General features: G+C 40.5%; 1 protein-coding gene across 4 annotated transcripts in view; it reads left to right on the top strand.

The window, feature by feature from the left end:
* Nucleotides 1–12,664, top strand: part of atp2b1a (ATPase plasma membrane Ca2+ transporting 1a) — a 106,670-nt gene that overhangs the window by 17,545 nt on the left and 76,461 nt on the right. For all 4 annotated transcript variants that reach the window (XM_080191319.1, XM_080191321.1, XM_080191320.1 and 1 more), the window contains exon 2: nt 9,312–9,718. In XM_080191319.1, coding sequence (XP_080047445.1) covers nt 9,526–9,718 — 193 coding nt within the window. In that variant the 5' untranslated portion in view covers nt 9,312–9,525. The remainder of the gene's footprint in view (nt 1–9,311; nt 9,719–12,664) is intronic.

Genomic DNA, 12,664 nt, shown 5'->3' with positions numbered 1-12,664 from the left:
ACATTGAGGCAGCATTTGACTGGGTAAGGCATTGAGGAACTCTGGCAAAATTGGAATCCATGGAAACTCTGGTTGGAGTCATACTTAGCACAAAGGAAGATGGCTCTTGGGGGTCAATCATCTCCATTCTTGCATGTCACTGCAGGAGTTCATGTCCTAGGCCCAACCATCTTCAGCTGCTTCATCAATGATCTTGTGTCAGAAATGGGGATGTGACTGGGCAATGTTCACACATTCACAACTCAATGAAGCAGTTCATATCAAATACAGCAAGACCTGGGGACAATATCCACAGGCTTACAGGCAAATCACATTTGTCCCACAAGTGCCAGGCAATGAATACATCCAACAAGAGAATCTAACCATAGACCCTTGGCATTTCACGGTATTACCATCACTGAATCCTCCACTGTTTTACATCCTGGGATTACCATTAATCAGAAATTGGGCTAGACATGCAAATACTGATTACAACAGCAGGTCAAAGGCTTGGAATTCTGCAGTGAGTAGCTTAATTCCTGACTCTCCAAAACCTGCCCAGCACCTACAAGTCAAGGAGGATGATAGAATACTTGGGTTGCTGTGTACAGCATTGACACCATCCAGGGCACAGCAGCCCATTTGATTTGCCATCCACCACTACACTGGCAGTAGCACATACCATTTTAGATGTGCTGCAGCAACCCACCAAGGTTTCTTTTGACGTACCCTCAACTTGCTACCTCTTACCCGATGGACAAAGTCAACAGATGTGGGAGCCACAACCTGCAAGTTCCCTTCCAAGTCACACTCCATCCTGACATGGAACTATATTGCCATTTGTTCACTTTGTTACTAGGTCAAAATCCAGGAACTCCCTTCCTAACAGCACTGCAGGTGTTCCTACAATACAGTCAAGTTAATTTATTAGTCACAAGTAAGGCTTGCATTAACACTGCAATGAAGTTATTGTGAAATTCCCTTAATTGCTACACTGTGGCACCTGTTCAGGTCAATGCACTAACCAGCACACCTTTCAGACGATGGGAGGAAACTGGAGCACCCGAAGGACACAAATGTGCAAACTCCCCAGTGACCCAAGCCAAGAGCAAGGGGTTTTTGATCAAAAGTCCAATGCACATGGTTTGAACTGGAGGACAGATGTAATTTTCAAAAAAAACACCAATGACATAAGATGAGCATCTAAAGGAAACAAATCAAGGCTGCATGGGAAGGGAGTGAAACGAGACGAATTCTCAGAGCAAGGGCTGAACGGCCTATTTGCTGTAACCATTCCAGGGTCCGTGCAGGTCTCTTTGCCTGTAGTTTTAGTTCTGATATTTCACACCAAACGTCTGCATGTCAAAAGTGCCGTTTGGTGTTGAGGCAAACTTAATGCTGCAATCCTTATTCCATATCCATTACGTTTTCCACAGCAAACCTGTGAAAGGAACACTAAGACTGTAACTGAATACAGTTGAGCACAAATGTCAATGCACAATAAATCACAATGTTTGCTTTGTTGGAAAACTTCAGTATTCCCTGCTCTGAAGTAGACAACTGTAGCATCCTGTATACATCACCAAGACTTAAATCCTATAAACAACTGGAAGTTTATTACACTGGTCAGTAAGATCAACTGAAATAGAAAACAAGCACTTCCTTTACTACCCAATTTCATTGACCTGAATGGCAAGGTCAGAAGCTGCTTTCCAGGTCATCAGTTATCCCTCAATTCTAGGATGATACCTGTTCAGGGTCATGTTTCTGCCATGCATCTTTCAGGTGACTGAACAAACCAGCCTGCAAATCCCTGGGATCCAAAGAGCCTGAGATAGTGGGATCCAGAGTGCTAGATTTGTTTGCTTGCTTCCTTTTCCGTCGCTTTGCCGCATCATTCAGATGTGTAAAGTGTGGCCAATTTGATTTTAAATTTATCATGTGGGTATGATTGGCTAGGCCAGTGTTATTGGCCATTTCTTTTTGTCTTAGAAAAGGTGGTGAGATGCATTTTTGAACCACTGTAGTATAAGTATGCAGTGCAGTTAGGGAGGGAGTTCCAGGATTTTGACCCAGTGACCTGAAGGATGGCAATATATTTCCAAGTCAGGATGGTATGTTACTTGGGGAAAGTCTGCTGGATTTGCCTTTTCTAGATGGTAGTGACCATGGGTTTGGAAAATACTGTCTCAGGAGTATTGAGTTCCTGCAGTGCATCTTGTAGACGGCATGCGTTGCTACTCTGCAGTGACGGAGGGAGTGAATGTTGTGTAAAGGATGTCAACGAGCAGGCTTTGTCCTGAATAATGTAGAGCTGCTTCAGTGTTGAAGCTGCACTCAGTTGTGACTAGCGGAGTGTATGTCATCACACTCCTGACTTGTGCCTTGAAGATAGGCAAACTATGGGGAGTGGAGATGAGTTGCCCAGCCAATTATAACAAGCATATCATTGGTTTCTGGGACATCCAGATTAGTGTGTGCTTACTAGCCTGCTGGGGGAGTTGGCTGAACAGTATCAGGAAGGGGCAAGGACAGTGATCAAGACACCAGCTGTAAGTAAAAGTACAGCAGGGGGAGGGTAGTGAAGTCTTTGCCCTCAGTAATTGGAAATGTGCAACATTTTGAGGCTCACGTAAAACAGCAGAAGGTTTGGACATAAAACTGGCCTAAACAGTGAAATTATGGCTTTTTTCCCCCGTGGGATGTGATTATCACCCAGACCAGCATTTATTACTTATTGTCCATGGTAGTGAACTGTCTGTTTAAATATACAGCCCATCTGATGTAGGTACGTCCATAGTGCTAGTTCACCCTAAGCATGGAAGAAATGCTTTCTCATCTCCCCCTGTAATCCTACCAATTATTTCAAATCTATGCCCCCTAGTCACTCGGCCCTCTGCTAATGTAAATAGGCCCTTCCCATCCACTAACTATGCTCCTCAGTTTTGTACATTCAATCACATCTGCGCTTAGTTGTGCCGAGATTAATCCCAGCCTATCCAATCCTTTCCTCATAGCTGTATTGTTTTCCAGTGCTGGCACTCCTTGCCTTTAACCTCCCCAGTGCATTATTTCACACTTCTCTGGGTTGAATTTCATTTGCCACTTTTCCACCCACTTGATTAGTTCATTGATATCGTTCTACAGTCTGCAGCTGTCCTCCTTGCCATCAACCACATGGCCAGTTTTTGTTCTCTGCAAACTTGATAATTTTCCCCTACGTTTAGTTCAAATGATTTAATCTGTACCACAAAAAACAGGGAACCTAATGCTAAGCCTTGCAGAAATTCCCTCAATGGCATTTCAATCACAAACGCCTACCCTTTGTTTCCTGCCACTGAACCAATTTCCAGTTTGCTACATCCCTGGGTCCTGCGGGCTTTTTAAAAAATCACTCGACACTATAGGATTTTGTCAAAAGCTTTACTAAAATTCCTATCCTTAATCCTCGTTGCTACTTTAAATTAATTGACCCCATAGCAAATCCATGCTAGCTCTCCTTGGTTAATGTGTGCCTCTGTGACAATTTATCTTGTGCCTCAGAACAGATTCCAATAACTTGCCCCCTCCAAGATCAGACTACCCTGTAATTAATTAAATCGATCTATCCTTAAATCTTTAAACCAAAAGTACAGTGTTAATAGACTTCAATCCTGTCACACCTGTATCTGTTTGAGGATTGGTAAGTCACCTCCTTTTCCAGTCTGCCTGTCAGCCGCTTCCCCCCCCACCCCGCAAAGACACTGCCATTTGACCTTGATAATTTATCCACCTTTCAGGATACTAATCCTCTTGATACTGCTTCCCTATGTTTATTACACCCAATACTTCTCTCTCCTCCAACTATATGGCCTAGTGGTATTACTGCTAGATTGTTAATTTGGAAACTCGGCTCATGTTCTGGGGACGTGGATTCAAATTCTGCCACGGTAGATTTTTATTGAATTCAAGTGGAATTTTAATTCAATAATCTACTGATGACCATGAAACCATTGTCAGGAAAATTCCATCTGGTCTATTTAGCATTTTTGATTTTTTTAACCTCTTGCTCATAATGTATTGATGAAACTTTTTAAGTTCTCCATGACTTCTCACTTGTAATGGTAACGTAATTAAATGTCTGAGGGGATGGTTAGATTATCACATTGGAGATGCTTAGTGCCTGACATGTGATGTGAATGCTAGTTGGCATTTCTCAGCCCAAGTCTGTTGTTTGGAAGGAGGCAAAAGTATTTCTTGTATTTTTTGGAAAATACTGCATTTTGCTCCAGTAACCATTTAATTGGAGTTCTTTATTATTTCCAGTCATACTTACAGATGTACGTTTTCTACTTTCGGTAACCTGTTTTTCAATAACATGGTGGCATAAAGCAATTTAACACCATGTTGTGGCCTTTGTCTCGTCAAACCATTTGAGTTCATGTTTTCATACTTCAGAGTATATATGTAAATTAAACTTTTAGATGCAACCTAATATCTGGATTCAGGTGACTTGGTCAAACTACAGCTGCAAAGCTTGAACAATTTGAGTGCATCAATAATTTAAGACTGTGTAATTCCATCTGACGATATCAGTTCAGATTTTAATGCAGTGAATGAAACTCAAAGGTTTGCTTTAAAATCTTTCTTGCAAGCAGTGTAACTTTGCATTGTATCACAGTTTCATAATTGCATATATTCTAGGATTTTGGTACTGAGAAATAGATTTGCTGAATATTGCAGTACTTTATGCTGAGACGATCAGAAACCTGATTGAGAATCATTTTCTGGCCATGCAGGGAGGTGTCCCACTTTTAATTGGTTTGATTCTGATCTACCAGTGGTGCAGATTGCATCTGTCTGGTTCCAATGTTAACAATTTGAATAAATCAGCAAATAGTGCGGTGAGGTAACTTCAAGTTAAGGTAGTAGGCACTTCATTGTATGTTTGCTACCAAATGATCCATTAAATCCATTCTGGGATAACAGCTGGTCAAGCTGTCCTGTAGTTTTACTAAGTTCTTTTTCCCATCTGAGACTTGTATGGGATAGTTGTTCAAATTCAGTATTAAAATGAGCTTGTTCATGTAACTTAGTTGAGGCTTTCCTGGGACCATTTTAGTGAACTTTCCCCATAATAAAACATCAGATATGCAGGAGAAGGTCAGATCTCCTGTAGAGTGCAAGTAACGTGTCACAGTGGTTAGCACTGCTGCCTCAGCACCAGGGACCCGGGTTCAATTTCAGCCTCAAGTGACTACATTCTCCCCGTGTCTGTGGGGTTGCTCCCTCCCTCCCTCCATAGATGTGCTGGTTAGGTGGATTGGCCATGCTAAATCGCCCCTTAGTGTTAGGAGGATTGAGATAAATAGGTGGGGTTAGAGGGGGCCGGAGTGGAGTTATTGTCAGTGTGGAATCGATGGGCCAAATGGCTGCTTCTGAACTGTAGGGATTCTATTTGAATTTTCAGTGAATAATTTGCGGGTTGATTGAACAAATCTTGCATTTTATCTTTCCCAACATGCATGAAAGCTCAGGCTTCCAATTGCAACATGCTTGGAATTCTTGCTGAATTGCTTGTTCACTGTTGATACATAGTACCAACAAAGTGTAACATGTGTTACCTTGCATTGAGATATCGTGTTTGTACTTGAACCTTATTAGTGAAGGATAAATATAAATAACCAGTCATGTAATCAAACCACTGCTAGTGAATTATATATTGAACTGTGTTTCCATTATTGAATGCTAATACCCAGAAGTACTGGCTCCCTTCAGGGCAGTGGAGTTGCATCTAATTGTGCAGTGTGGCACTAGTTTGAGTTTTCCCTCCACACCAGAATAATCTTTCGCATTTTGTATATGCATGTTTATGCTGCCATACTTACAGTTCATCTGTTCACCTTTTTTTGGTCTTTAGGATGGTGTAGGAGTACCAGATTCCTCTGGCCATGTCAACCTAAACATTTTCAAACTAATAACTGGGTCATACTTAACAGTGGAGACCAAAATAATACTTGCTATCCTCTTCAAGCTACTCCAGTTTTAGTAGCACTGTATGTGATGTCTTCGTGTATATGTATATCATTTCAGGAAGGGTGTAAAAAGAACAGGTCTAGAAAAACATTCCTTCACTCATTAAAGGAAATATTAAATGTTGAATCCATATTTGATAAAGCATATAAATATGCCTAACTTTTCTGCCTGTGTCAGCTATCACAATGCAAAAACCAAAGTTTGCTCCTGAGAACATTTCAGTCTGTATTAACTGATCCTGATGAGGGGCTTTTATCCCATTTCCCTTCAATATTGAGAGCTAGAAAAGTTGTTGTTCTTGCATTTGAGCTCTGAATTAATCTTTGGTTTAATTGAGATGGAGTTGTGACATCCTGACAGTTTCTTTGAGCTTCTGTTCTTGAAGTATATCTGCTTCATGAGTTCTCTATTCCTGGCACTCAGTCAGACTTGGATCAAGTATGACCTGTTCCAGACATAAATTTAAAGCTCCCTCTGCTGTGACTCAGGTGACTTGATCACCTCCTGCACTGGTGTCATTTCTATTTTTGACACCAGCTATATTTGTACTCTGACAATTTGTGGATAGTTTGTTTTAATGGTCCAACTTTTATTTTAAAACCAAATTATTGGATTCACAAATGTCTATGTAGATTTGAGGAGGCACATGTGGTATGTTGGCACCTGGCCTGAAATGTAAAGGAGTTCAGCCTTCCTTGCCCCTCATGAATGATTTCTTACCACTTTGTGGATAGCAATGCAGTTTCATGTACAGCTTGGGCAGCAAATGCATCAGATGTTGTCCTCTGAAATAACTCCCCTTCAGCAGCCTCCACAATGTGGCAGATGACAGTTCTTTAATGGCTTTGTCTTTGGCAATGTATAGGGAATGCTGACTGATTTTTTAAAATAAGATCTGTACAATATGCTAATCTCCAATGGATCACTTTAATACTTCATGTGGTTATTGCTGCTATGATGATCTCCTTTAATGCTCTTTTTTAATGCAAGATATATGATTGGCACCCAAAATGAGGCATTTGAAGCTTAAGTGAATATTTAAGCTTTGCAATTAAATTTCAGCCTGATACTGTTTTAATTGCTTGAAGTTTGTAGAGAAATCTTATTTTTCTTGTCAAGTGATTTTCTAGGTATGCTTCTGCCTTGATGCACTCCAAGTAAGTTGGCAAATTTTCAATGTTATAGATAGACATTGAGGTGTTAAACTTGAAAATGAAATGGCTGGGGGGAGGGGACTGAGTCAATGAAAACATGGTTTTTAAGAACTGAATTTCTTGTCGCAGTATTTTGAATCTGGTTGCAAATTATGAACTGTCTTCTGAAATTCTGGTTAAATGCAGATCCATATTTTAACACTTCCCTCTGGTTTATTACCTATTCATGGTATTAATGAAATAACTAACTGCAAATTGGTAGACTATTTTGAGAATCTAGTAAGTCTGCAGTTCTAAAGACTGATGTATATCGATGGAGAAGAGGAAAGGGAGCAATAGATGGATCTCGGTGAAAACACAGGCTAGAGTCTGACATCAAAACAAATTTGTGATTGCATAATTCAAATTTTGCAAGGGTTGCATAATCCATTTTGATGTCTGATTTGAACTGCATCCTCTGCAGCTAACACTCTAATTCTGTTAGACTTGCTGTGTCAGAGGAATCTGCTCTAGTTTGAACAGTTTGTAGCCTTGTTTGAGATATGGCCTTATTTAAGCCCTCAAAATCAGGTGAGACCCCACACTTCTGAGGGCTGTTTTGAATGTGAGGTGCAGAATTTTTTACTAGTTATTTTTAAATGACAACTTAAGTGTCCTATATCAAAGCTGATTCCGTTAAATGCACTTGGGTAAAAATTGAGGTATCCACTTGCTGCCTCCATTTTTTTTAAAGAAAAGGCCCTAATTTGACACGCTTGCATTTCTGTGCTTATCAAACTGACTCCAGGCTATGTGAAGTAATTTATGGGCTACTAACCTTTGCATTCCAATGGCTTACAATGACAAGCGGCGCAAAGTGGAGGTGCACAGAAAATGTTCCATGTATATATTCCATATGTGTAAACAAAGTACCGAGTGAATATTAATACTCATGGGGAAGCACCGAAATGCAAGACCACATGAGGTTTATGTTTTGCTGTTCGCATTTCTCAACCACTGCTTTCTTGGCTATTCCAAATGTACGTAACCAAAGTTGATCTAACTGAAGAACATCTTTCCAACTTTAATTTGATGGTCTGGCTGTTGAATAGGTCTACATTTCTAGTTTCCTAAACTAAGCAGGGTGTTGCGCAAATGCATGCTTCAACAGATCTATCTCAACTTGTATTCATGCTAATCAGGCCAGATAGCACATTCTTGCCAAGGGTTGTTTTGAACTTGTAGTACAAAAGTTCCTGAATTATTCCTCCTCGGCCTTCATTAAAGTGGTGATTCCAGAATAAATAACAGCCTATAAAAAGTGATTTGTGTCCACTGTAAAGCCGCCTTTATGAGCAACAGTAGATGTTCCCTTGTCATGTGAATTAAAATTTCAAGTATGTAGATGGGTATTTCTCCCCAGAATGTCTGTCTTGCTTGTGGAAATGGAGGAGAATTAGCAATTTTAATGTGACAGGTTTAGTACTTTTTATTTTGAGATGAATTTGCATCATCAAATGTGGATGTTTGTGAGGTGCAACATAGGCTAAAGGGCATGGTATTGGGAGTGAATGAAACTACATGTCGATAGATAGGAAGATGGTGGGATTGTAAAGGAAAATATATAAAGGTGCTCAAAACCATGAGTCTGATTGAAGAGGACCCCATTGACAGTGGGATTCAGAACTAAAGAACACGGGATTTGTAAAGCACTATCATATTTTGTATGCTGTTATGATCTGGAATGCACAGCCTGAAAGTGTACTAGAGGCAGAATCAGTTGTAGCTTTTCAAAATGGAACTGAACAAGCACTGAAGGGGAAAAGAATTGCAGGGCAATGGGGAAAGATGAGTTACTCTTGCAGAGAGCTGGCTAGGCCATGATAGGCCAAACGGTCTCCTGCACTGGTCCTTCAAGCTGCCTGAATTGTCAGGCATCTGAGTCTGACCTCGGGTTCCCAAGTATGTGCTTGCTACTCGGAAATGAGGATTCCCATACTGGCATCGACTAGTGGGATTTACTTTTTTAAAAACCTGATTTTGTTAGGATTTCACATTTGACTTGGTGGGATTTTATGTTTGTGATTTGCGAGTCAAATGGAACAATCCATTGTAAACATGCTTTTTTAAAAATCAAGTTGTTTTGTGTATAAATGTTAACTAAATTAAAACTTTATTTTGCAGAGTACTTGAACTAAAGGATTGCATAAAAGCCAGTGAACATGGAAGCTCGTCATTGGTCAAATATTGGGATTTTTAAGTAATCACATGGGACGATATGCACTTCCTTTACTGATCAATGGTATCTGGAGGAATTACACTTGGAGTCTGTAATTTGGCAAGATTATTGCAAAGTTTTTTTGCCACCTCAAAAGATTTTGCATAAGGATTCTGAAACATGGGTGACATGAATAATGCAGTGAAGTACCTGCCGAGCAAAACAGATAACAATGAAGGGCAGTTTGGCTGCACACTTGCGGAGCTACGTAATCTTATGGAACTGCGAGCTGCAGATGCTGTACGCAAGATAGAAGAGAATTATGGGGATGTCACAGGACTTTGTACAAGGTTGAAAACTTCACCTGTAGAAGGTAAATTCTTCACTCACTATATACTATGTCAAATCTTCCCTAATATCTATGGTTCTGAACAACTTATTGCAAGTATTCCATCATATTAAAACTAATGCAGTTGGAAGCTTGTTCTGAGAATTACTGTTCTATTGTCATAGATTCAACCTAATGTTCACTAGTACCATCTGAGTCAGTCAGAAGTTTGCAGCCTGGAAACAGGCCCAACTTGTTCATGCCACCCTTTTTTAATGACTAAGCTAGTCCCAATTGCCTGCATTTGGCCCACATCCCCAATAGCCATCTTACTCACAACTGTCTAGATGGTTTTTATACTACCTCTGGCAGCTTGTTCCAGACACACTCCACCCTCTGGGGGGAAAAAATGCCCCTCTGGACCCTTGTGTATCTCATCTGAAACCTATGCCCTCTAGTTTTAGACACTCCTACCTTTGAGAAAAGATATTGACTATCCAGCTGATCTATGCCCTTCCATACTTTATGGACTTCTATAACCTCAACCTTTTACACTCCAGAGGAAAAACTCCCATTCTATTCAGCCTCTCCTTATAACTCAAACCATCAAGTCCTAGTAGCACCCTAGTAAATCTCTTCTGCACTCTTTCTAGTTTAATACCCTTTGTATAATAGGGTGACCAGAACTGTACACTATATTCCAAGTCTGGCCTTACCAATGTCTTGTATAACTTCAAAAAGCTGTCCCAACTCCTGTATTCGAAGTTCTGACCAATGAGATCATCATCTTTTAGTATCATTTGTGGGATGTTTAACTGATTTGCTAAAATAGGGCATTATCTTGGTGCCTTTGAGAAGGGTGGCATCACTTTGCAATTCCACTAGAATATATTTCCCTAAAGCCCTGGTGTGGGGTATCAAACCTTGTATTTACCCTTTCGTGTTCCTCCTTGGTTCTCTGCTAGTATTTCCCCATTCTAAAATGGACCTGTAACTTTACATCTGCTAAAACATTGGGAGCATCTGGTGGGATCGGTCAATAGAAGACAAATGTTGTGAAAGAGTAAATCTGGGGATAACTAGTTCAAACTGTAGCCATCTGTATTGGGGGGTTCCTGAGATCTGTGGTGAAAATGTAATTGGGATGATTGCATTCTGGGAAATCTTTAAATTTCTGGACAGCAACTAGTTGCAGAGATTTACCACAATGGTTCCAGGGTGATGAGGGATTTTGGCTTGAAGAATACTTTGGTGAAATGGGACTATTCTTGGAACAAATGAGATTGAGGGCAGTTTTAATAGATGTACAGTATTGGCTAAGATAGAAAAGGAAATAATCTTCCTATTACGCCGTACTTAGGCAAGGATATTTTAGCCTTGGAGGGAGTGCAGAGGAGGTTTACTAGGCTGATGCCAGAGTTGAGGGGGTTGAGCTATGAGGAGAGGCTGAATAGATTAGGCTTGTACTTGTTAGAGTTTAGAAGAATGAGGGGAGATCTCATTGAGATGTATAAGATGATGAATGGGATGGATAGGATAGAGGTGGAGAGACTCCTCCCGCTCAGAGGACAGTAGGACTAGGGGGCACAGCCTCAAGATAAAGGGGGGGTGGTTTAGAACAGAGTTGAGGAGGAACTTCTTCACTCAAAGGGTGGTGAATCTCTGGAATTCTCTACCCGTTGAAGTGGTGGAGGCTGCCTCGCTAAATATTTTTAAGACATGGGTTGATGGGTTTTTGATGAGAGAGGGGATTAAGGGTTATGGGGAGAGGGCGGGAATGTGGAACTGAGCCATGACAGATCAGCCATGATCTTATTGAATGGCGGGGCAGGCTCGAAGGGCTAGTTGGCCTACTCCTGCTCCTATTTCTTATGTTCTTATTAGCTGATGGTACCAAGATTAATTGGGAGGGGGGCAGGATTTAAGATTTTAAGGGTTTTTGCTTGTTATCTGTGGGTGGTGAAAACGGATGACTTGGTTCCTGACATTTTGCAATACTTGGTATGGCACTCCCAACTAGTGAGCAAGTAAAAAGGTGAGGAAGAATGCAAAGATGTTGAATTTGAGGGTTGCAAGGAATAATACTTAAATTTTGATAGCTGCAAGAATTGGTTTCTCTTCCAAAAGATCAGGTAGGATTCATTCTTTCTCACTATCATCATGAGATGGTTCTACAACGATCAGATGATACTCAAGTCATAAATGGTTACAGCATGAAACAGGTCCTCAGCCTCACTTGTCCATGCTGCCCTTATTTCTGATTTTAAACACTGTTAATACAGTTTAAATACTATGTTTTAAATAAACCCATGTGTAACTCATTTTGAATTGATTGGTTAAACAGCTCAATTGATCTGAAATTAAGTTATCACTGAAGAGTTATGCATTGATGCATTTCGTGCTGCTCCATTGCTCAGTGTTCCCCAGCAGGTACACTTAGTGATTGTTTACCCTTCCAACAAGTTTCTCAATCAGATTGAATATGCCAGGTGTTAGAAATCAGACAGGAAATACTGGGACTGTTCCAATCAGAACAAAACATTTTAATGTTTCAGTAGAGTAACTATCTGAACTGTTTTCTCTCCATGTTGCTCGGAGCTAAATATCTCCAGCATTTTCAGAGAATAAGACTTCCTGTCCAGATTAGGACTAAGCCAGAAAATTGATTATATTCAAATTCAGGCTCTCCTTGCAGATTTTTACATTTATATACCTTTAACAACCACTTTCAACCATTTTACAGCCAGCACTACTTCATGTGAAGTCACTGTTGTAATGTAGGAAGTGCAGCAGCCAGTTTGTGCACAGCAAGCTCCTTTTTGGCTAAATATCGACCAGGATGCCAGAAGTACCTCACACTCCTCTTTGAAATAGTGCTCTCCAGATTTTTTGCATCCACCTTGGGGGGACAGAATGGCCATCGGTTTAAAGTCTCCTGAAATTAAGCACCTCCAATGCAACACTCCCTCAGTACTGCACTACAGTATCAGC

Source organism: Carcharhinus amblyrhynchos, chromosome 6, assembly GCF_965287045.1.
Source record: "Carcharhinus amblyrhynchos chromosome 6, sCarAmb.v2.hapA, whole genome shotgun sequence".
In the NCBI taxonomy this organism is placed as follows: domain Eukaryota; kingdom Metazoa; phylum Chordata; class Chondrichthyes; order Carcharhiniformes; family Carcharhinidae; genus Carcharhinus; species Carcharhinus amblyrhynchos.
Note: the sequence above shows the minus strand (reverse complement) of the source record. Positions and strands in the feature narration are given on the sequence as shown.